Source organism: Pipistrellus kuhlii, unplaced genomic scaffold (assembly GCF_014108245.1).
Source record: "Pipistrellus kuhlii isolate mPipKuh1 unplaced genomic scaffold, mPipKuh1.p scaffold_m20_p_157, whole genome shotgun sequence".
Lineage (NCBI taxonomy): Eukaryota > Metazoa > Chordata > Mammalia > Chiroptera > Vespertilionidae > Pipistrellus > Pipistrellus kuhlii.
In genome coordinates this window covers 26006-50711 of record NW_023425468.1, presented here as the reverse complement: position 1 = coordinate 50711, position 24706 = coordinate 26006, and the positions used below count along the sequence as shown (strand labels likewise).

Genomic DNA, 24706 nt, shown 5'->3' with positions numbered 1-24706 from the left:
TGCTCGCCAGAAGGGTGGGCAGAGGGAAGAGAAGCATGGATGACAGTTTGTTTGTTTGTTTTTAATATATTTTATAGATTATTTTTTTACAGAGAGGAAGGGAGAGAGAGCCAGAAACATCGATGAGAGAGAAACATTGATCAGCCGCCTCCTGCTGGGGATGTGCCCGCAACCAAGGTACATGCCCTTGACAGGAATCGAACCCGGGATCCTTCAGTCCGCAGGCCAACGCTCTATCCACTGAGCCAAACCGGTTTCGGCTCTCCCTCTCTCTTATCTCATTTCACAGAGGAAGTAGTCTCAGAGGCGGCCATTTGCCCAAGGCCACAGAATAGGTGGATTTAAATCGGGGCCCTGTGCAGGGCAGGGGACATGGGGTTACCGCTCCAGGCGTTGAGAACACAGCACAGCACGGAACAAAAGTCCTGCCTTCCTGGAATTAAACGGGGTAGGAGACAAGCAGTCAATAAACGAGAAATGTGAGGTGTGCTAAGGAGAAATAAAGCAGGGAAGGGGGATAGACAATAGGGAGGAGCTATTGCCATTTACTAGTAGAATAGTGGCTCCAGCCGTAGCCGGTTTGGCTCAGTGGATAGAGCGTCAGCCTTTAGACTGAAAGGACCCGGGTTCGATTCTGGTCAAGGGCACATGCCCAGGAAGGTTGTGGGTTTGATCCCCCGTGGGGATGTGAGCAGGAGGCAGCTGATCAATGATTCCCTCTCATCATGGATGTTTCTATCTCTCTCTCCCTTTCACTTTCTCTCTGAAATAAGTAAAAACATATTTAAAAAATAAAATAGTGGCCCTAGTGTTTGGTTCAGTGGAAGGGTCCCGGGTTTGATTCTGGTCAAGGACCCCTACCTTGTTTGCAGGCTTGATCCCCAGGAGGGGGTGTGCAGGAGGCAACCCATCCATGTGTCTCTCTCACATTGATGCTTCTCTCTGTCTCTCCTTCTCTCTTCCACTCTCTCTAAAAATGAATGGAAGCCCTAGCCAGTTTGCTCAGTGGATAGAGAGTCCGCTTGGGGACTGAAGGGTCCCACGTTCAGTTCTGATCAAGGGCACATGCCTAGATTGCTGGTTCAATCCCCAGTAAGGGTTGAGCCAAAGGCAGCCGGTCCATGATTCTCTCATCATGGATGTTTCTCTCTCCCTCTCCCTTCCTCTCTGAAATCAATAAAAATATATTTAAAAAAAATAAAAATGAATGGAAAAATATCTTCGGGTGAGGGTTTTTAAAAAAGTTACAAAAATAAAAGCTCCCTCTCTCTTCCTCTCTGAAATCAATAAAAATATATTAAAAAAAATAAAAATGAATGGAAAAATATCTTCGGGTGATTATTAAAAAAAAAAAAAAAAAGGTTACGAAAATGAAAGTAAATAAGCATAAGGAGCGATCAGCATGCGGAAGGCGCAGCGCCACAACCCTACCTCCATGGCCAGTCAATGAATGAAGGAGGAGTCGGGGCAGCGGGCCTGGGGGCGCCCCGAACTAAACTGCGCAGCTTCCGGGTCGCCGCGGCTGTACGTCAGCGTGAGACGAGCCTGGCGATTGGCCAGGAGGGGGCGCGGAGCATCCCCCTGGGCGGGGCGGGGGCGGGGGCCTCCAGGGGGCGGGGCCCGGCGCGAGCTGGGCGACTGCGCAGTCGCGCCGGCGGCCGTGCTGTCGCCGCGGTGAGAGGAGAGACGCGATGGCGGGGCCCGCGTGGATGTCCAAGGTGAGCGCGGGGCGGCGGGCCCGAGGCAGCGGCGGCTCCGTGACGCGCGCGGCGGGTGGGCAGCCCGCGCCCGGGATGGCCGCGCCGGAGACCGGGGTGGGGGGATGACCAGGGCGAGGGAGGGCGGGAGGGGCGCGGCCCTGCCCCGCCGGGCCCCCCAGGCCGAGCCCAGGTCCCGCGTCGAGCCGGACGGGCCGAGGCTGGGCCGGCTCCGCGCGGGCTGTGGCGGCCGGGCCCCCCGGGGAGGGGGCGAGGCCGGGTCACCTCGCGGGCCGGGGGCGCCGGGCGGGCGAGGTCCCGCGGGGGAACCCCGGGGCCGCTTCCCGCCGCCTCTCCCCGCCCCCCCACAGCCCGGCTCTCCCGGGGCTGCCCCCGCGCCCGCGTCCCCTCCGAAGGGCGCCCTGCCCGCACCCTGGGGAGTTGCCCCCTGGACCCTCGGAGATGGAGAAGCCAGCAGGTCCCCCACCTTTTTTTTGGGGGGAGAACCGGGACCTGGAGCGTGGGCGCTGCTGACAGCTGGGATGCCTGCGCTGGGCTGGGCTCCCGGCGGCGCTCGCCGTTAGAGGTCACCCTCAAGGTCACGCGGGAAGTCGGTGTCCCGAGGCGAGAGGATCCCAGGCTACCCGGGTGTTCCCAGGTCTCAGTCCCGTTCTGTCTGCTCTGGGCCAAGGTCACCCCACGGGTTCCAGGCGCCAGGAAGGACAGGCCCTCCCGGGTCTCTTGGGGCTGGGCACCAGCAGTCCCCTAGAAATCTGACCTGAAAAACGCCATTTTTTCCCTTTTTTTTAAAATAAAAATATATTTTATTGATTTAAAAAAATGTATTTTATTGATTTCCGGGAGGAAGGGAGAGGGAGAAAGATAGAAACATCGATGATGAGAGAGAATCATTAATAGGCTGTCTCCTGCATGCCCCTTCCTAAGGATTGAGCCCACAACGTAGGCCTGTGCCCTTGACTGGAATCGAACCCAGGACCCTTCAGTCCCCAGGTCGATCCTGTATCCATTGAGCCAAACCAGATAGGGCTGATTTTTTTTTTTTTTTTTTTTTACAGAGAGGAAAGGAGAGGGAGAGAGAGCTAGAAACATCGATGAGAGAGAAACAGCCATCAGCTGCCTCCTGCACCCTCCTACTGGGGATGTGCCCACAACCAAGGCACAGGCCCTTGACCAGAATCGAACCCGGGACCCTTGGGTCTGCAGGCTGAGCTCTATCCACTGAGCAACACTGGTCAGGGCCAACTTCATTTATTCCCCCTGTAGAATTTGATAGTCCTCGGTGGTGAGTGTAAAGTGATGTGCACATGTCCTTTTTTAAAAAAAAAAATTTATTTCTTGGTGGAAAAAAAAAAAAAAAAAAAAAAAAGCTCGACATTTGGAATGTAGGAGGCTTAGGGTTAAATCCTGGCACGTGACCCCATGTGTGACCCCGAACCCATGACCGAATGTCTCTGAGCCATCGCAGAGCCGATTGAGGCGTCGATAAAAGATCGTGGCTCAGCGGATAGAGCGACGGCCTTTGGACTGAAGGGTCCCGGGTTCGATTCCTGTCAAGGGCACGGACCTTGGTTGCGGGCACATCCCCAGGAGGGGGTGTGCAGGAGGCAGCTGATCGATGTTTCTAACTCTCCCTCTCCCTTCGCTGTAAAAAAATCAATTAAAAATATATTAAAAAAAAAAAAAAAAGATCGTGGGGATGCCCCAGGTTTCTTTTGCAGTCGCCACGAAGACCACGGTTCCCGGCATCTGTCACGGTGTTACCCTGAAACCGGGTTCTGCGCATGATCGTGTGTGTGTGTGTGTGTGTGTGTGTGTGTGTGTGACGGTAGCTGTCATGACACACGTGTCACTAAGCAGAAGTCTAGCCCTTAAGCGCGGAGCTTACAGTTAATACCCGGCCCGGTTACGGCAGGCGGGGCACGAGGCCTGCAGACGAGGGATCACCGAGGGAGCACGGCACACGTCAGTCAAGTGCAGGCGGGCGTGTGCAGCCTGTGGCACAGGGTCTGCAGGAGAACACGCCGCTCTTACACGCGTGGACGCTGAACGTGTTGGGTTGGGGAATCAGAAGACAGGGCTGCCCTGGTGACCTCTGACCGTCATTTGACCTCTGTGGGGCCAGCTTTTGCCCTTTGGGGATTGGAGCAGAAGGTACCTTGGAGACACAATTTTTTTAAGAGAGGAAGAGAAAGAGAGTTAGAAACATGGATGAGAGGGAAACATCCATCAGCTGCCTCCTGCACACCCCCCCTACTGGGGATGTGCCCGCAACCAAGGTACGTGCCCTTGACCGGAATCGAACCCGGGACCCTTCAGTCCACAGGCCGACGCTCTATCCACTGAGCCACACCGGCCGGGCACCAAATGTTTGACCTGAAAACGTCGTTTCGTTCCCGGGAATCGAACCCGGGACCCTTCCGACGCCCTACCCACTGAGCCACACTGGCTAGGGCCACCTTTGCTTCTTCATACCCGGCGTTTAATTCTGTGCGTGACATTTCTTTGTCGATGTTAATATAGGTCTCTCGGCTGCTGGGGGCATTCCACAACCCAAAACAGGTGACCCGAGGTTTTGCTGGTGGCGTGAGTATAATTATCTTTTTTTTTTCCTTTTAGAAGTTTCTCAAGAAAGATGCTCTAAGACATCCAACAGCCCTTTACCCCCATTTATGTAAAACGAGGGTCCATCGGGCCATCCTTAACATTATTGGCTAACATGCAGAAACCTGTTAGGTCACATTTAAAAGAATTATGTTACAGCCGAGGAGCCTTGTTAAAAATAGATGGATTTCTGCTCCCTCGAGCCCGTTGCTTTATTTCACAACCTGGTGTTGTAAGACAGGTGGTGGTTGGTTTCTCCCAAACCTCGTACAGGCAGAGGACACGTTTTTGAGAAGCTTCAAAGCTGCTTTGCTTTTTTTCGTTGGGAGCTTCCCAGGGGCGGGTAACGGACGCCTCGGGCGTCTGTCTGTCTGTCTGTCTGTCCCTTCCGCGCCCTGGATGGGGGATCACGCTGGCGGATCCTCTATTTCTCAGGAAATCTGCTGCTTTCTCCATCCCTGGTGCCAGTCCTGTGTTCTTAAAGGCACACTCCACATTTTCAGAGCACGCTGAGCCTGTGGGTCATGGCCTCCTAGACTAAGCTGACCAGACGTCCCGCTTTTGGCGGGACAGTCCCGATTTCTAACAATTTGCCCCGTGTCCTGCGGCGTTTTAAAAAAGTCCCGATATTTGGAAAATCAGGACTTATTTATTATTGATTTTTTACAGCACATGTGTCAAACACAAGGCCCGCGGGTCAAATCCGTCCCGCCAGGCCTTGCAATGTGGCCCGCACCGCGCTGTCATCACTGCACTCCGCTGCGTTTCCATCACAATGACAGTTTATGACTGTTCAGTAAACCATTCCGCCCGCGATTTAGGCTGGATTTTAGATTTTGGCCCCTTCTCTGATTGAGTTCGACACCCCTATTTTAGAGAGAGGAAGAGGAGGGATAGAGAGTTAGAAACATCGATGAGAGAAAGTCATCGATCAGCTGCCTCCTGCACGCCCCCTACTGGGGATGTGCCCGCAACCCAGGTCCATGCCTTTGACCGGAATCGAACCTGGGACCCTTCAGTCCGCAGGCCGACGCTCTATCCACTGAGCCACACCGGTTTCGGCAAATCGGGACTTTCTTAAAACGCCGCGGGACAAATTGTTAGAAATCGGGACTGTCCTCCAAAAGCGGGATGTCTGGTCACCTTAGCCTAAACGCTGCTGACTGAGCCTTCCTGCAGAATCTGGTTGGTTTCCTGATTCCTCTGCTCCCACATCACATCCGGGGTCCGTGAGGCATCTGTGAGACCACAGTACATTTCCCACCGATTTACTTTCTTTTTTTAAAGAAATATTTTATTGATTTCAGAGAGGAAGGGAGAGAGAGAAACATCCAGGAGGAGAGAGAATCATGGGTCGGCTGCCTCCTGCTCGCCCCCTACTGGGGATCAAGCCCACAACCCAGGCATGAGCCCTTGGCGGGAATGGAACATGGGACCTTTCGGTTCACAGGCCGATGCTCTATCCATTGAGCCACACCGGCCAGGGCCCGGTTTGCCTTCTGAGCTGTGGCGTGAAGCAGGTTTTGTTTTCGGTGGCCGGAGGACACGGATCCGACGTGTTGGGAGAACAGGAAGCGGCAGGCAGGGGTCCCGGGCTCTGCTCAGGCGAAGACGCGGGCTGTGCCTGTACCTCAGGCTGCGGGCGGCAAAGCCAGCATTTCAGACGCGCTTCTGGGAGCCAAGTAGATGGTTGTTGCGCTCTTAATTAAGAGCTTAATTTTCTGTTACTTAATTTCCAGGCTCCCCGTTTAAAAAAAAAAAAATTAGCCTGGGGGGGGGCGGGGGCTGTATCTGAAAGAAATGAAGAGAAACGAATCTTTTTTTTTTTTTTTTTTTTTAAAAAGAGAGATAGTAACATACATGGTGAGAATCATTGATTGATTGCCTCCTGCATGCCCCTTTGACTGGAATTGAACCGGGGACCCTTCAGTCTGTTGGCCGATGCTCCATCCACCGATCTAGAAATGAATCTTATTTATTTATTTAAAAATATATATTTTATTGTTTTTTTTTACAGAGAGGGAGAGGGATAGAGAGCTAGAAACATCGATGAGAGAGAAACATCCATCAGCTGCCTCCTGCACACCTTCCACTGGGGATGTGCCCGCAACCAAGGCAAATGCCCTTGACCGGAATCGAACCCGGGACCCTTCAGTCCGCAGGCGGACGCTCTACCCACTGAGCCACACCGGTTTCGGGGAGGAGCCAGGTTTTTAAAGGAACTCGGGGGAGCGGGGTCTCAGTGACAGGCAGACCCCGGCAAGGCGCCCAGGCGGACAGGATTCCGTGGGAGCCTGCCCTCTCCGGGACCAGCGTGCAGAGCAGACCTCGCCTGCTCGCGAAGCTCAGGACACTGGTGACACGTGTCGCCCGCTCTGCTTTCCCAGACTTCAGTTCATCGGCCCCTTTGTGGCTTCCATTGGAAGTCTCCCGAGTAGTTTTTAAAAATATTTTTATTAATTTCAGAGAGGAAATGGGGGGAGGGGGAGAGAGAGAGAGAGAAACATCCATGATGAGAGAGAATCATGGATCAGCCGCCTCCTGCACGCCCCCCACTGGGGATCGAGCCTGCAACCCCGGGTATGTGCCCTGATGGGGAATCGAACTGGGGACCCTTCAGTCCACAGGCCGGCGCTCTATCCACTGGGCCACACCAGCTAAGGCTCCTGAGTCGTTTTAATTTATTTTGTTGCATCTGAAGAACATTTGTGGAGTTCCTTGCACAGCCTTTCAGCTCCGGGACAGAATAGCGGAGTCTCTGGTGATGGCCCAGGGAGGAGGGTCTGCTTTCTTTCTTTCTTTCTTTCTTTCTTTCCCCTATTTTATTTTATTTTAATTTAAAAAAATATTCATTGATTTTTTTTTTACAGAGAGGAAGGGAGAGGGATAGAGAGTTAGAAACATCGGGAGAGAGAAACATCAATCAGCTGCCTCCTACACACCCACTACTGGGGATGTGTCCGCAGCCAAGGTCCATGCCATTGACCGGAATTGAACCGGGGACCCTTCGGTCCACAGGCTGACGCTCTACCCACTGAGCCACACCGGCTAGGGCGAGGGTCTGTTTTCTTAACGGCCTCTGGGTCTTCTTACCGACTTCCTTGATGGTTTTTTTCTTTGATGGTTTCTCCCGTCCAGGTTCAGACAGTCACTCTAATTCCAGGCGATGGCATCGGCCCGGAGATCTCCAACTCCGTCATGAAGATCTTTGACGCCGCCAAGGTAAGTGGACTTCAGAGATCCCTCTCGTGCGCAGACACGTCTCCGGGCCCGTGGGACGGGGTCCGGGACCTCTCGGGACGAACGGTTGGCATCCGTAGGACGTGGGGGTGGTCTGTCGTGGATCTTGAACTTGAACGTCGGTGTTGGATGCTGCGCTTGAAGCTGCTGCGTGGCTTCGGTTCTGTGGAAAGGGTTTGTGGGTTTCTGACTCCGGTCCGGGCGTGAGGTCTCGCAGTCCTACTGTGTGCCGCTCGCTTCCTGCCCACGAGAATACAGTTGATATATATAAATTTATTTTTTTTAATATATTTTATTGATTTTTTTTTACAGAGAGGAAGGGAGAGAGATAGAGAGCTAGAAATGTCGATGAGAGAGAAACATCGGTCAGCTGCCTCTTGCACACCCCCCACCGGGGATGTGCCCGCAACCAAGGTACATGCCCTGGACCGGAATCGAACCTGGGACCTTTCAGTCCACAGACCGACGCTCTACCGCTGAGCCAAACCGGTTTCGGCTATGTGTGTATATATATATATATATATATATATATATGTATGTATTTTTTTTAAAATTTTATTTATTTTTATTTTTTTATTTTTAAAATATATTCTATTGATTTTTTTTACAGAGAGGAAGGGAGAGGGCTAGAGAGTTAGAAACATCGATCAGCTGCCTCTTGCACACCCCCCACTGGGGATGTGCCCGCAACCAAGGTACATGCCCTGGACCGGAATCGAACCCGGGTCCCTTCAATCACCAGGCTGATGCTCTATCCACTGAGCCACACCGTTCAGGGCAGGTGGATGTTAAGTCCTTTTGCTGTGGGACGCTGGAAACTTGGACTTTGACAAGCTGCTCCGCGGCCGCTGTTTATGGCTGCCAGGCTGTGTGAGATTACGTCTGGGTGCAGGTCTCTGTGCACAGCACGCCTCCCTCCGAGCTCCTGCCTCGCCACCCTGCACACGGAGGGATGCGAGGGCAGGGAGGATGATGCTGAGACTGCCTGTCACCTCCTTCGGCCACGTCACGCATCTTACGTTTTTCCTAAACAGACCGCCCGCGCCGTACAACCCACCCCTTCGCAGCGTCCACTCGAGTGGGGTTCAGTCCTGGCCTGGTTGTGCAATCCTCACACCATCTAATTTTAGAACATTTCCGTCACCCGAAGAGAAACCCCATGCTCATTAGCAGGCACTTCCCCCCTCCCCCCGTCCTCCCCCTCCGCCCATCCTCCCCCTTCCCCCCCTTCTCCTCCCCCGGCCCGGCTCCCTTTCCCACGCGGCCGCTCAGCCACCTGTCTCTGCAGACGAGCCGCCTCTGTCTGTCCCGCACGCATGGGGTCTGTCCTGGGGGCTCGGGGCTGGCCTGTGTCTCGCACAGTGTTCCCGGCTCACCCCCGTGGCCACTGTCCGGGAGCCGCGCTGCCCCACTCCCGATGGCGGGCTAAGTATAGCCGCGCGGAGCTGTGAGAAACCCGAGTGGGCAGGTGGCAGCTGGGGGGCCGCCACCCGGCAGGGCCGTGACGCGGGGAGTCCCGTGGGCGAGCCGGAGAGCAACTCCTCTCCTTTCTCCTTTTAAGATAGATTTGTACTGCTAAAACCGGTGTGGCTCAGTGGATAGCGCCTCGGCCTGCGGACTGGAAGGTCCCGGGTTCGATTCCGGTCTAGGGCATCTACATTGGTTGTGGGCACATCCCCAGTGGGAGGTGTGCAGGAGGCAGCTGGTTGATGTTTCTCTCTCATCGATGTTTCTAGCTCTCTTTCTCTCCTTTCCTCTCTGTAGAAAACCAATAAAATATATTAAAAATATATATATATATATTTGTACCGCTGAAACCAGTGTGGCTCAGTGGATAGAGCATCGGCCTGTGGACTGAAGGGTCCCCGGCTTGATTCTGGTTGAGGGCATGTGCCTTGGTTGCAGGCACATTCCTGGTGGGAGGCGTGCAGGAGGCAGCTGATCGATGTTTCTCTCTCATCGATGTTTCTAACTCTCTGTCCTTCTCCCTTCCTCTCTGTAAAAAAAAAAAAAAAAAAAATCAATAAAAAAAATATATATATATTTTAAAAAAATAATAAAATAAAGTAAAATATATTTGTAGTGATTTCAGAGAGGCAGAGAGATGGAAACACCCATGAGAGAATCCTGGACCGGCTGCCTCCTGCACGCCCCCTGCTGGGGATGGAGCCCGCCACCCGGGCCTGTGCCCTGACCGGGAATCGAACCCTGACCTCCTGGTTCGGAGGTGGACGCTCAGCCCCTGAGCCACGCCGGCCGGGCATGACGTGGCTTCCCGCGTTCGGGCTCTCCCGGGCCTCCATGTGCGCGCTCGCCGGTCGTGTCGGAGGCGGGGTGCGGTGGGAGCCGGAGGGGCGGGCGCTCACACTCGGTCTCTCCCGCGGCCCGCTCGGCGGTGTGGCTCGCAGGCGCCCATCCAGTGGGAGGAGCGGAACGTCACTGCCATCCAGGGGCCCAGCGGGAAGTGGATGATCCCCCCGGAGGCCAAGGAGTCCATGGACAAGAACAAGATGGGCCTCAAAGGTAGGCGCGCGCGGGCGGGGGTGGGGCGGGTGCGGCTCCCGCAGGCATCGGAGCGAGAGAGAGCTGGCCCCGCGGCAGCCGCGCACTCAGCAGGGCTGTCACTTATTGTGCGACATAGTCTTCCCCAGGGAAAACATTGAGTATTTACTGGCTCGTCTCAAGTGGAAGTACGTTTATCTTGACTGAGATTTATCTTTTGCCTACTTATTAAATTTAAAAAAATATATATTTTTTTATTGATTTCAGAGAGGAAGGGAGAGAGTGAGAGAGAGAGAAACATCAATGAGAGAGAAACATCAACCAGCTGCCTTCTGCACACCCCCTACCAGGGATGTGCCCGCAACCAATGTACATGCCCTTGACCGGAATCGAATCCGGGACGCTTCAGACCGCAGGCCGACGCTCTATCCACTGAGCCAAACCGGTTTTGGCTTAAAATATATTTTTATTGATTTCAGAGAGGAAGGGAGAGAGAGAGAGAGAAACATCAACGAGGAGAGAATCATGGATGGACTGCCTCCTGCACACCCCCCATTGGGGATGGAGCCCACAACCCGGGCCTGTGCCCGATTGGGAATCGAACCCTGACCTCCTAGTTCCTAGGTTGATGCTCAACCCCTGGCCAGGCCAAACTGGGATTTCAAGTAAAATACGAGGCACTTGTGTTTATAAAGGAGAGGGGAGCCCTGACCGGTGTGGCTCAGTGGATAGAGCGTAGGCCTGAGGACTGAAGGGTCCCAGGTTTGATTCAGGTTTGATTCATGGACCTTGGTTGCAGGCAGGCACATCCCCAGTGAGGGGTGTGCAGGAGGCAGCTGATCGATGTTTCTAACTTTCCCTCGCCCTTCCTCGCTGAAGAAAAAACAAAACAAAATAAAATATGTATATATATAAAACTAAGGGGAGGGATCCGGTTGTCATGTGGGGGTTCTTCCCTGCAGGCCCGTTAAAGACGCCCATCGCCGCCGGCCACCCGTCCATGAACTTGCTGCTGCGTAAGACCTTTGACCTCTACGCCAACGTCCGGCCGTGCGTGTCCATCGAAGGCTACAAGACGCCGTACACCGACGTGAACATCGTCACCATCCGCGAGAACACGGAGGGCGAGTACAGCGGCATCGAGCACGTGGTGCGTCCCTCCGACACCTGCTCCGCCCGCCGGGGCCGCCCCGGGCGCTGACCGTGGTGCAGGCTCCCGGGGAGAACAGCCGGAGGTCGTGACCTTGACCTCTGGAGGGCGTGGGCGCGGGTCTGGGTCCTGGGGACACGGCCCCCGTTTGAGTTTTGAATCCGGACTCTGCAGCCGTGCTCATGGACAAGTGTCCATCTCGGCCCCGCCTCAGTTTTCCCCATCCGTGCAATGGGTCCAGGGGACCCACGGCTGCGGGCCCTGTGCGAGCCGCCACTCACGCTGCTCTTTTTAAAAAAAATATATTTTATTGATTTTTTTACAGAGACGAAGAGAGAGGGATAGAGAGTTAGAAACATCGATGAGAGAGAAACATCGATCAGCTGCCTCCTGCACACCCCCTACTGGGGATGTGCCCACAACCAGTGTACATGCCCTTGACCGGAATCGAACCCGGGACCTTTCAGTCCTCAGGCCGACGCTCTGTCCACTGAGCCGCACCGGTTTCGGCTCTCTGCTCTTGACCGGGCCGCGGCCGGTGCCCCGTGCGGCCGCCCCTCCGGCACGGCGGGCCTCTGTCTTCCAGATCGTGGACGGCGTCGTGCAGAGCATCAAGCTCATCACCGAGCAGGCGAGCAAGCGCATCGCGGAGTTCGCCTTCGAGTACGCCCGCAACAACCACCGCAGCAACGTCACCGCCGTGCACAAGGCCAACATCATGTGCGTGCGGCGCCCCCGCCCCTGCCCCCTGCCCTCTCCCTCTGTCCCGGGTCCCTAAAACCACCTGTTCCGGGCGTCTCTCTCTTACAGGCCTCAGCGGGGGGTGATGGAGCAGGCTGGGAGGGCAGGAACGCAGGTCCCGGGAGGCTGAGGAGGGGCTGAGAAATACCAGGTGCTTCGGCATCCGGGGCCCCAGCAAACCGGGCCCCGAGAGCACTTCTTTCTTTCTTTTTTTTTTTAAATATATTTTATTGATTTTTTACAGAGGAAGGGAGAGAGATAGAGAGCTAGAAACGTCGATCAGCTGCCTCCTGCACGCCCCCTACTGGGGATGTGCCCGCAACCAAGGTACATGCCCTTGGCCGGAATCAAACCTGGGACCTTTCGGTCCACAGACCGACGCTCTATCCACTGAGCCACACCGGTTTCGGCCCGAGAGCGTTTCTGGACGGACACGTGCTCGGGGCGTGGACTCGCCTCGCTCCCCCGGCGGGTGCTGTCCGGGGGTTATTTTCACAGTGTTCCTCCTCCTCCTCGGCCCCCGTGGCCCCAGGCGGCGTGAGTGTCAGATCCGGGCTCCTGACCTGGGAGAAGTGCTGGGCGTGGGCGCAGTCAAATCGTGCAACCCACGGAGAAGTTAACCTTTAGAGCAACTTGCACTTTTTTTAATAATATTTTTATTGATTTTTTACAGAGAGGAAGAGAGAGGGATAGAGAGCTAGAAACATCGATGAGAGAGAGACATTGATCAGCTGCCTCTTGCACACCCCCTACTGGGGATGTGCCCGCAACCCAGGTCCATGCCCTTGACCGGAATCGAACCCGGGACCCTTCAGTCCGCAGGCTGACGCTCTATCCACTGAGCCACACCGGTTTCGGCTATTTTTTAGTTTTTGCTGCTACTGCCTGAAATGTAATTTCACTGTCCCCGACGTGACCCATCTAGGCTTCTGGGCCTTAGTTTCTTTTCTTTTTTTTAAATTTACCTTATTGTCATTATTATTTTTAAATATTTTTGTTATTTTCAGAAAGGAAGGGAGAGAGAGCTAGAAACATCCATGACGAGCATCATGGATCGGCTGCCTCCTGCGCACCTCCTCCGGGGATCGCGAACATGGGCACGTACCCTTGGCCGGATTCGAATCCGGGACCCTTCAGTTTGCAGGCCGACGCTCTACCCACTGAGCCACACTGGCCAGGGCCCGAGCTCACTTCACTTCTCTGATTGGACGCTTCTCTTTCCCCGAGCGTTTGCTTTCAGCGGCTTCCGTTTGCTTCCACGCAGGCGCATGTCCGACGGGCTTTTCCTGCAGAAGTGCAGGGAGGTGGCCGAGAACTGCAAAGACATCAAATTCAACGAGATGTACCTGGACACGGTGTGCCTGAACGTAAGCACACGCCCCCCAACCCCAGCCCCGAGCTCCCCGTGGCGGGCGGGCGGGGGTCCGTGTGCGGGCAGCTTAGACGGCTGAATGCACACGACGCGCGCATTTCTCGCAGATGGTGCAGGATCCGTCCCAGTTTGACGTCCTTGTGATGCCCAATTTGTACGGGGACATCCTGAGGTAAGGATGCCCGGAGGAAGCGGTGCATGCTGGGAGCTGGGCATCGAGCGTGACCGCCCGGGTGGTGGTGTCCGCACGCACACGGGCTTCGCGCGTGTGCCGCGTGGCCGGGCCACTCTCCACGGGTGTCGCTGGCGGGCGGGCGGGCAGCGGGCGGGCTCCGTGGTTTCTGTGTCGCTGGGTGGGTGGGTGTTGACTTCGGACGTAACTGCAGACTAGCAGGGAGGTGGCGAGCGAGGTCCAGAGTTCCCGTGTGCACAGAGGTACACGGGTTCCCCTTTTGCCACGTTACCTGTCTCTCCCCCTCTGCACGCTCACACACGTGATGGCCACACGGTGACTCCGAGTCCCTCGTCCTCACACGCATCAGCTGGTGGTGTCGGCATGGCCGTTCCTTCCCCGTGTGTGACTGTGCCAGGCAGCCAGGACCCGCTTAATCCGGTGGCAGCAGCCTCCCCGCCCGACACGCCCTGCCCTGCTGGGGGCATCGCAGTGAGCGGCCACTCCTGCTGCCCAGCCTGTGCTCCGGCTCCTCCCGTCTCCCCAGCTAGTCCGGGGCCGTGTCTCCGTGGGCCCTGTGCTCCAGGCTCTCCTAACTAGTCCTGGGCCGTGTCTCCCTGGGCCCTGTGCTCCGGGCTCCTAACTAGTCCTGGGCCGTGTCTCCGTGGGCCCTGTGCTCCGGGCTCCTAACTAGTCCTGTGCTCCGGGCTCTCCTAACTAGTCCTGGGCCGTGTCTCCCTGGGCCCCGTGCTCCGGGCTCCTAACTAGTCCTGGGCCGGCCGTGTCTCCGTGGGCCCTGTGCTCCGGGCTCTCCTAACTAGTCCTGGGCCGGCCGTGTCTCCCTGGGCCCCGTGCTCCGGGCTCCTAACTAGTCCTGGGCCGGCCGTGTCTCCGTGGGCCCTGTGCTCCGGGCTCTCCTAACTAGTCCTGGGCCGTGTCTCCGTGGGCCCTGTGCTCCGGGCTCTCCTAACTAGTCCTGGGCCGTGTCTCCGTGGGCCCTGTGCTCCGGGCTCTCCTAACTAGTCCTGGGCCGTGTCTCCCTGGGCCCTGTGCTCCGGGCTCTCCTAACTAGTCCTGGGCCGTGTCTCCGTGGGCCCTGTGCTCCGGGCTCCTAACTAGTCCTGGGCCGTGTCTCCCTGGGCCCTGTGCTCCAGGCTCCTAACTAGTCCTGGGCCGGCCGTGTCTCTGTGGGCCCTGTGCTCCGGGCTCTCCTAACTAGTCCTGGGCCGTGTCTCCCTGGGCCCTGTGCTCCGGGCTCTCCTAACTAGTCCTGGGCCGTGTCTCCGTGGGCCCTGTGCTCCGGGCTCTCCTAACTAGTCCTGGGCCGGCCGTGTCTCCGTGGGCCCTGTGCTCCGGGCTCTCCTAACTAGTCCTGGGCCGGCCGTGTCTCCCTGGGCCCCGTGCTCCGGGCTCCTAACTAGTCCTGGGCCGGCCGTGTCTCCGTGGGCCCTGTGCTCCGGGCTCTCCTAACTAGTCCTGGGCCGTGTCTCCGTGGGCCCTGTGCTCCGGGCTCCTAACTAGTCCTGGGCGTGTCTCCCTGGGCCCTGTGCTCCGGGCTCTCCTAACTAGTCCTGGGCCGTGTCTCCGTGGGGCCCCGTGCTCCGGGCTCCTAACTAGTCCTGGGCCGGCCGTGTCTTCCTGGGCCCTGTGCTCCGGGCTCCTAACTAGTCCTGGGCCCTGTGCTCCGGGCTCTCCTAACTAGTCCTGTGCTCCGGGCTCTCCTAACTAGTCCTGGGCCCTGTGCTCCAGGCTCTCCTAACTAGTCCTGTGCTCCGGGCTCTCCTAACTAGTCCTGGGCCGTGTCTCTGTGGCCCGGTGCTCCTGGGGGAGGAGGTGTTGAGGGCTGGAGACGAGGAGCTGGAGGAGATGTTTTGTTTTCAAACCGGCGCTGACGCCCTCTCTGCCCGCAGTGACCTGTGTGCGGGACTGATCGGCGGGCTCGGCGTGACCCCGAGCGGCAACATCGGCGCCAACGGCGTGGCCATCTTCGAGTCGGTAGGGACCTGCGCCCGGGCGCCCACAGCCGGGGGCGGGCCGGCGTGAGGGCCGGGCGGGGCGGTGTGCACCTGTGAACCGCTTCTCGCTGTGGATGGTGCTCCGCGGAGGCTTCACAGACGCCCGGTGTAGCCACCGGTCCCGGCTCTGTGTCCCGGCACCTCTGCGTCCCGGTAAAATTCCTCGGCAGGAGCTGAGAGAGGTGGTCAGTCTGTAGTTTTGCGGTTAAAAAAAGTAGTGACTCCTGCCCTTCCTGCGTGCGGCCTCATTCCAGGCCTTTGTCTGCTGAGGTGGGAGCAGCCGCTGCCCGGGGTCCGAGGGCTGAGGCGGCTGCTCCGAGCCCTGACTGTGCCCCCAGGTCCACGGGACGGCCCCCGACATCGCGGGCAAGGACTTGGCCAACCCCACGGCCCTGCTGCTCAGCGCCGTGATGATGCTGCGCCACATGGGCATGTTCGACCACGCCGGGCGCATCGAGGCCGCCTGCTTCGCCACCATCAAGGGAGGCAAGGTACCGTGCCCTCCGCGTGTCCCCCGCGTGCCCTCTGCATGCCCTCCTCATGTCCCCCGTGTGCCCTCTGCATGTCCCCCGCGTGTCCCCTGTGTGCCCTCCGCGTGTCCTCCACGTGTTCCCCGTGTGCCCTCTGCGTGCCCTCCACGTGTCCCCCGTGTGCCCTCCGCGTGTCCCCCGCGTGCCCTCCGCGTGTCTCCCGCGTGCCCTCCACGTGTCCCCCGTGTGTCTCCCGTGTGCCATCCGCATGTTCCTGCGTGCCCTCCGCATGTCCTCCATGTGTCCCCGCATGTCCTCCGTGTGCCCTCCGCATGTCCCCCGCGTGCCCTCTGCGTGTCCTCCACGTGTCCCCGCGTGCCCTCTGCGTGTCCTCCACGTGTCCCCGCGTGCCCTCTGCGTGTCCTCCACGTGTCCCCGCGTGCCCTCTGCGTGTCCTCCATGTGTCCCCGTGTGCCCTCCGCGTGCCCTCCGCGTGTCCCCCGTGTGCCCTCCGTGTGTCCCCCGCGTGCCCTCCGGGTGTTTCTCACGTGTCCTCTGTGTGCCCTCCGCGTGCCCTCCACGTGTTCCCCGCGTGCCCTCCGTGTGTTCCCGCATGTCCCCCGCATGCCCTCCGCGTGTCCCCCACGTGCCCTCCGTGTGCCCTCCGCGTGTCCCCTGCGTGCCCTTCGTGTGTCCCCGCGTGTCCTCCACATGTCCCCCGCGTGCCCTCTGTGTGTCCCTGTGTCCTCCTCGTGTCCTCCGCGTGTCCCCCGTGTGCCCTCTGCGTGTCCTCCACGTGTCCCCATGTGCCCTCCGCGTGTCCTCCACGTGTCCCCGTGTGCCCTCCGCGTGTCCCCCACGTGTCCCCCGTGTGCCATCCGCGTGTCCCTGCGTGCCCTCTGCGTGTCCTCCGTGTGTCCCCGCATGTCCTCCGTGTGCCCTCCGCGTGTCCCCCGGGTGTCCCTCACGTGTCCTCTGTGTGCCCTCCGCATGTCCCCCGTGTGCCCTCCGCGTGTCCCCCGTGTGCCCTCCGCGTGTCCCCCGTGTGCCCCTCACGTGCCCTCCGTGTGTCCTCCACGTGTCCCCCGCGTGCCCTCCGCGTGTCCCCGCATGTCCTCCATGTGCCCTCCGCGTGTCCTCCACGTGTCTCACACGTGTCCCCTGCGTGCCCTTTGTGTGTCCCCGCGTGCCCTCCGCGTGTCCTCCACGTGTCCCCCGCGTGCCCTCTGTGTGTCCCCGTGTCCTCCGCGTGTCCCCCGCGTGCCCTCTATGTGTCCCCGCATGTCCTCCGCGTGTCCTCCGCGTGTCCCCTGCGGGCTCCCCTGGGGGAGCAGGGGGTGGGCCCGCAGCCGGAGGACGGACGCAGCCCAGGACTCAGGCGCTGAGCGCGGGGGGAGCAGAGGTGGGAGGTGGAGCCAGCGCAGGCCCGAGGGTCCCCTTGGTGACGCCGGGATCCTGGCCAAGGCCGTGCTTTTTCTTCTCGGCTTTTTCCCTCCCAACAAAAAGCTGCTGTGCACGTTACACGCTGAGGAGCGAGGCGGGGTCTCGGGCCTCCAGGAGCTCCGAAGGGAGCCGTGGGTAGAGGCAGATGTGCCCACCACACGGTATTATACGTTATGCCACTCGCATCCGACACATCCACCTCGTTACAGAGGAAGATGCAAATTGACCGTACCTTCGTGACCCCCACCAGCCAGTCAGGAGTGGGTATGCACATTACCCCAACACAGATGGTGGGTTAGTTTGCACATGCAGGCACCAAGCATATGGAGTGGGAGAGGCGGATGCTTGCGTTATCGCCATGGCAACGATGCAGGCGGGCCACGCGCCCAGCCGCTCCGGCCTCCGGGCGGCGTGGGAGGCGGAAGGCAGCCCCGGGCGGTGAGGCAGGGCCGGCAGCCGGGGGACGGCAGGCCATTCCTGCAGGAATCTTCCTGCACTGGCCTCTGGTAGAAGCATAAACGATTGCAGTTTACGTAGAGCTGTGAGAGCATGCACCTCCGCACGCCGCTATCGTGAGCCCCGTTCGACAGATGAGGAAACCGAGGCCCCGAGATTGTGTCCTCTCTTAAGGTCTCGGCCACGTGGCAGAGCTGGGTCAGGCCGAGAGCAGAGCACGAGGCTGTGTGATTGACAGGCTCCCTCCGTCTCTGGTTCCCAGCCTCCAAAACATCCAAATGGCTGAAGTGTCTTCAACGTTAGCAACGCCCCAGGAGAGTCCTGGTTCGGGCGTGCGTGTCCATCCTCTGAGCTCCCTCGGGCCTGTCCTCCCGGCGGGCGAGGGGGGACTGGGCGCAGCTGGACTCTCAGCGGCGCCTTTAGCGCAAGGCGAGCAGACGTCCCGCTTTCGGCGGGACAGTCGGTCCCGGTTTTTAGCAGTTTTAGTCGGGGCGTCTGGTCACCTTGCTTCAGCAGGCCGCTCTGTGCTCTGGCGCCGCGCAGTCGTTTTCTTACCCTGCTCTCCCTCCCGCAGAGCCGGACAAAGGACCTGGGAGGCAACGCCAAGTGCTCGGACTTCACAGAGGAAATCTGCCAGCGAGTGAAGGACATGGAGTAAGGCTCCCGCGGGCGCGTCCGCACCAGCCGCCCCTGACGCCGCCCTGTCCGCCGCCTGCGCGCCCGCCCGCCCCGCGTGCACCGGCCTGTCCCCCCAGCCCGCCGCCGGCCTCACCGGAGCCGAGCGTGCAGGCGCCGCCGAGGCCTGCTCCCGGGACGCCCGCGCGGGTCCCGGCGTGTTTGCGGGCCGCGCGGACCGTGTCGGTTGCCGCTGTTAACCATTTTACACTCCAGTCAAACACTGTCCTCGGCTGTACATAGGCTGCAGGTTACTCAGAGCACACCTAACTCCCGAAGGAGAGGCTCTCCTTGGCGTATGAAACACGTAGAAATAAAGCCGCACTGACCTACGCGCCCGGGTGATTCTTACGGCGTGACGGGCCCAGAGGCGGTTCCCGGGGGCCACGGAGCCACGGGGACTGGTCCGTGAGTGACGGAGGGCGGGGACCGTGGTCTGTGAGTGACGGAGGGCGGGGGCCACGGGGCCACGGGGACTGGTCTGTGAGTGACGGAGGGCGGGGGCCACGGGGACCGTGGTCTGTGAGTGACGGAGGGGGGGCCACGGGGACTGGTCCGTGAGTGACGGAGGGCGGGGGCCACGGGGACCGTGGTCTGTGAGTGACGGAGGGGGGGCCACGGGGACTGGTCCGTGAGTGACGGAGGGCGGGGGCCACGGGGCCACGGGGACTGGTCTGTGAGTGATGGAGGGCGGGGGCCACGGGGCCACGGGGACTGGTCTGTGAGTGACGGGGAGGGGGCCGCGGGGACTGGTCTGTGAGTGACGGGGAGGGGGCCACGGGGACTGGTCTGTGAGTGACGGGGGGGGGGCCGCGGGGACTGGTCTGTGAGTGACAGGGAGGGGGCCACGGGGACTGGTCTGTGAGTGACGGGGAGGGGGCCGCGGGGACTGGTCTGTGAGTGACGGGGGGGGGCCGCGGGGACCATGGTCTGTGAGTGACGGAGGGCGGGGCCGCGGGGACTGGTCTGTGAGTGACGGAGGGCGGGGCCGCGGGGACTGGTCTGTGAGTGACGGAGGGCGGGGCCGCGGGGACTGGTCTGGGAGTGATGAAGGGGGGGGCCGCGGGGACTGGTCTGTGAGTGATGGAGGGCGGGGGCCACGGGGACTGGTCTGTGAGTGACGGAGGGCGGGGCCGCGGGGACTGGTCTGTGAGTGATGAAGGGGGGGGCCGAGGGGACTGGTCTGTGAGTGACGGAGGGGCGGGGCCACAGAGCCACGGGGACTGGTCCGTGAGTGACAGAGGGCGGGGGCCACGGGGACTGGTCTGTGAGTGACGGAGGGCGGGGGCCACGGGGACTGGTCCGTGAGTGACGGAGGGCGGGGACCGTGGTCTGTGAGTGACGGAGGGCGGGGGCCACGGGGACTGGTCTGTGAGTGACGGAGGGGGGGCCACGGGGACTGGTCTGTGAGTGACGGAGGGCGGGGCCACGGGGACTGGTCTGTGACGGAGGGCGGGGACTGGTCTGTGGGTGACGGAGGGCGGGGGCCACGGAGCCACGGGGACTGGTCTGTGAGTGACGGAGGGCGGGGGCCACGGGGACTGGTCTGTGAGTGACTGGGGGCGGGGCCGCGGGGACTGGTCTGTGAGTGACGGAGGGCGGGGCCACGGGGACTGGTCTGTGAGTGACGGGGAGGGGGCCACGGGGACTGGTCTGTGAGTGACGGGGAGGGGGCCGCGGGGACTGGTCTGTGAGTGACGGGGAGGGGGCCACGGGACTGGTCTGTGAGTGACGGGGAGGGTGCCGCGGGGACTGGTCTGTGAGTGACGGAGGGGGGCCGCGGGGACCATGGTCTGTGAGTGACGGAGGGCGGGGCCGCGGGGACTGGTCTGTGAGTGACGGAGGGCGGGGCCGCGGGGACTGGTCTGTGAGTGACGGAGGGCGGGGCCGCGGGGACTGGTCTGTGAGTGATGAAGGGGGGGGCCGAGGGGACTGGTCTGTGAGTGACGGAGGGCGGGGGCCACGGGGACTGGTCTGTGAGTGACGGAGGGCGGGGCCGCGGGGACTGGTCTGTGAGTGATGAAGGGGGGGGCCGAGGGGACTGGTCTGTGAGTGACGGAGGGGCGGGGCCACAGAGCCACGGGGACTGGTCCGTGAGTGACAGAGGGCGGGGGCCACGGGGACTGGTCTGTGAGTGACGGAGGGCGGGGACCGTGGTCCGTGAGTGACGGAGGGCGGGGGCCACGGGGACTGGTCCGTGAGTGACGGAGGGCGGGGACCGTGGTCTGTGAGTGACGGAGGGCGGGGGCCACGGGGACTGGTCTGTGAGTGACGGAGGGGGGGCCACGGGGACTGGTCTGTGAGTGACGGAGGGCGGGGCCACGGGGACTGGTCTGTGACGGAGGGCGGGGACTGGTCTGTGAGTGACGGAGGGCGGGGGCCACGGAGCCACGGGGACTGGTCTGTGAGTGACGGAGGGCGGGGGCCACGGGGACTGGTCTGTGAGTGACTGGGGGCGGGGCCGCGGGGACTGGTCTGTGAGTGACGGAGGGCGGGGCCAGGGGGACTGGTCTGTGAGTGACGGAGGGCAGGGCCAAGGGGACTGGTCTGTGAGTGACGGAGGGCGGGGCCACGGGGACTGGTCTGTGAGTGACGGAGGGCGGGGCCGCGGGGACTGGTCTGTGAGTGACGGAGGGGGGGCCGCGGGGACTGGTCTGTGAGTGACGGAGGGGGGGGCCGCGGGGACTGGTCTGTGAGTGAGGGAGGGCGGGGCCACGGGGACTGGTCTGTGACGGAGGGCGGGGACTGGTCTGTGAGTGACGGAGGGCGGGGGCCACGGAGCCACGGGGACTGGTCTGTGAGTGACGGAGGGCGGGGGCCACGGGGACTGGTCTGTGAGTGACTGGGGGCGGGGCCGCGGGGACTGGTCTGTGAGTGACGGAGGGCGGGGCCAGGGGGACTGGTCTGTGAGTGACGGAGGGCAGGGCCAAGGGGACTGGTCTGTGAGTGACGGAGGGCGGGGCCACGGGGACTGGTCTGTGAGTGACGGAGGGGCGGGGCCACGGGGACTGGTCTGTGAGTGACGGAGGGGGGGCCGCGGGGACTGGTCTGTGAGTGACGGAGGGGGGGCCGCGGGGACTGGTCTGTGAGTGACGGAGGGCGGGGCCGCGGGGACTGGTCTGTGAGTGACGGAGGGGGGGAGCCACGGAGCCACGGGGACTGGTCTGTGAGTGACGGAGGGGGGGAGCCACGGAGCCACGGGGACTGGTCTGTGAGTGACGGAGGGCGGGGCCGCGGGGACTGGTCTGTGAGTGACGGAGGGCGGGTCCGCGGGGACTGGTCTGTGAGTGACGGAGGGCGGGTCCGCGGGGACTGGTCTGTGAGTGACGGAGGGCGGGGCCGCGGGGACTGGTCTGTGAGTGACGGAGGGGGGGCCACGGAGCCACGGGGACTGGTCTGTGAGTGACGGAGGGGGGGGAGCCACGGAGCCACGGGGACTGGTCTGTGAGTGACGGAGGGCGGGGCCGCGGGGACTGGTCTGTGAGTGACGGAGGGCGGGTCCGCGGGGACTGGTCTGTGAGTGACGGAGGGCGGGGCCGCGGGGACTGGTCTGTGAGTGACGGAGGGGGGGCCACGGAGCCACGGGGACTGGTCTGTGAGTGACGGAGGGGGGGAGCCACGGAGCCACGGGGACTGGTCTGTGAGTGACGGAGGGCGGGGCCGCGGGGACTGGTCCGTGAGTGACGGAGGGGGGGGGCCACGGAGCCACGGGGACTGGTCCGTGAGTGACGGAGGGCGGGGGCCACGGGGCCACGGGGACTGGTCTGTGAGTGACAGAGGGCGGGGCCACGGAGCCACGGGGACTGGTCTGTGAGTGACGGAAGGCGGGGGCCGCGGGGCCGCGGGGACTGGTCTGTGAGTGACGGAGGGCGGGGGCCACGGGGACTGGTCTGTGAGTGACGGAGGGGGGACCGCGGGGCCGTGGTCTGTGAGTGACGGAGGGCGGGAGCCACGGAGCCACGGGGACTGGTCTGTGAGTGACAGAGGGCGGGGCCACGGAGCCACGGGGACTGGTCTGTGAGTGACGGAAGGCGGGGGCCGCGGGGCCGCGGGGACTGGTCTGTGAGTGACGGAGGGCGGGGGCCACGGGGACTGGTCTGTGAGTGACGGGGGGGGGGCCGCGGGGACTGGTCTGTGAGTGACGGAGGGCGGGGCCGCGGGGACTGGTCTGTGAGTGACGGAGGGCGGGGCCGCGGGGACTGGTCTGTGAGTGACGGAGGGCGGGGACCGTGGTCTGTGAGTGAAGGAGGGCGGGGCCGCGGGGACTGGTCTGTGAGTGACGGAGGGCGGGGACGTGGTCTGTGAGTGACGGAGGGGGGGCCGCGGGGACTGGTCTGTGAGTGACGGAGGGCGGGGACTGGTCTGTGAGTGACGGAGGGCGGGGACCGTGGTCTGTGAGTGACGGAGGGGGGGCCGCGGGGACTGGTCTGTGAGTGACGGAGGGCGGGGCCACGGGGACTGGTCTGTGAGTGACGGAGGGCGGGGACCGTGGTCTGTGAGTGACGGAGGGGGGGGGCCGTGGTCTGTGAGTGACGGAGGGCGGGGCCGCGGGGACTGGTCTGTGAGTGACGGAGGGCGGGGACCGTGGTCTGTGAGTGACGGAGGGCGGGGACCGTGGTCTGTGAGTGACGGAGGGCGCGGGCCACGGGGACTGGTCCGTGAGTGACGGAGGGCGGGGACTGGTCCGTGAGTGACGGAGGGCGGGGACTGGTCTGTGAGTGACGGAGGGCGGGGACTGGTCTGTGAGTGACGGAGGGCGGGGGCCGTGGTCTGTGAGTGACGGAGGGGGGGCCGCGGGGCCACCGCAGACGGGGAACACGCTGGCTGTACCGGTCGCCGTGAGAGTCTGCTCCTGAGCCGGTCGCGAAGGGCAGGGCCGCCGTCCGGGTCAGCGGACTCGGGGCATCGGACGGGCGGCCGCCCTCCCATGGCCCGCGGAACGGCCTGGCCACACTGTTACCTGACCCCCCCCCCCAGCACTGCCACCAGAGGCGGGGCCGCAGGGCAGCAGCGCCCGCAGCCGGGGGCCCGCAGCCCGGCCCCTGCGCCCGGCCTGGTGGCTCTGAACCCTCTGGTGCCCGTCACCGTCTCCTCCAGGCCGCCGTGTGCCCTGGCCCTTGTGCTCGGTGGGAGGCGCCCAGGGCCCGGCTTTCCCGCCTGCACCCCCGTCTCAGGCTGGTCCCCGATCACCCCTCCCCTGTATCTGCCCTGTAAGCTGCTGCTTCCGCTTTCCTGGCTGCTGACGCCTCGGCTCAAGCTAACGAATAAAGAGATCCAGCGCTGACTGCGTCTCCCTCCCTCTCCCTCCTCCTCTCTGTCTCTCTCCCTCCCCATCTCCGTCTCTCTCCCTCGCCGTCTCCTCTCCCTCCCTCCCCGTCTCCGTCTCTCCCTCCCCGTCTCCGTCTCTCCCTCCCCGTCTCCGTCTCTCCCTCCCCATCTCCGTCTCTCCCTCCCCGTCTCCTTCTCTCCCTCCCCGTCTCCGTCTCTCTCCCTCCCCGTCTCCGTCTCTCTGTCCCTCCCTGTCTCCGTCTCTCTGTCCCTCCCTGTCTCCGTCTCTCCCCCTCCCTGTCTCTGTCTCTCCCTCCCCGTCTCCATCTCTCCCTCCCCGTCTCCGTCTCTCTCCCTCCCCGTCTCCGTCTCTCCCCCTCCCCGTCTCCGTCTCTCCCTCCCCGTCTCCGTCTCTCCCTCCCCGTCTCCGTCTCTCTCCCTCCCCGTCTCCGTCTCCCCTTCCCCGTCTCCGTCTCTCCCTCCCCGTCTCCGTCTCCCCCTCCCCGTCTCCGTCTCTCCCTCCCCGTCTCCGTCTCTCCCTCCCCGTCTCCGTCTCTCCCTCCCCGTCTTCGTCTCTCTCCCTCCCCGTCTCCGTCTCTCTCTCCCTCCCCGTCTCCGTCTCTCCCTCCCCGTCTTCGTCTCTCTCCCTCCCCGTCTCCGTCTCTCCCTCCCCGTCTTCGTCTCTCTCCCTCCCCGTCTCCATCTCTCCCTCCCGTCTCTCTCTCTCTCCCTCCCCGTCTCCGTCTCTCCCCCTCCCCGTCTCCGTCTCTCCCTCCCCGTCTCCGTCTCTCCCCCTCCCCGTCTCCGTCTCTCCCTCCCCGTCTCCGTCTCTCTCCCTCCCCGTTTCCGTCTCTCCCTCCCTCCCCGTCTCCGTCTCCCCCTC

At 61.7% G+C, this 24706-nt stretch overlaps 1 protein-coding gene across 1 annotated transcript; it reads left to right on the top strand.

Moving 5' to 3' along the window:
• Window positions 1-1581: 1581 nt before the first annotated feature.
• IDH3A (isocitrate dehydrogenase (NAD(+)) 3 catalytic subunit alpha) lies at window positions 1582-18887 on the top strand. Its single transcript, XM_036439480.2, has 11 exons — window positions 1582-1718; window positions 4239-4301; window positions 7458-7541; window positions 9968-10082; window positions 11024-11211; window positions 11798-11931; window positions 13217-13319; window positions 13432-13496; window positions 15407-15491; window positions 15850-16002; window positions 18455-18887. Exons 1-11 carry the CDS (start codon window positions 1692-1694, stop codon window positions 18536-18538), a joined length of 1101 nt encoding a protein of 366 aa, XP_036295373.1. The 5' UTR covers window positions 1582-1691; the 3' UTR covers window positions 18539-18887.
• The last annotated feature ends 5819 nt before the right edge of the window (window positions 18888-24706 follow it).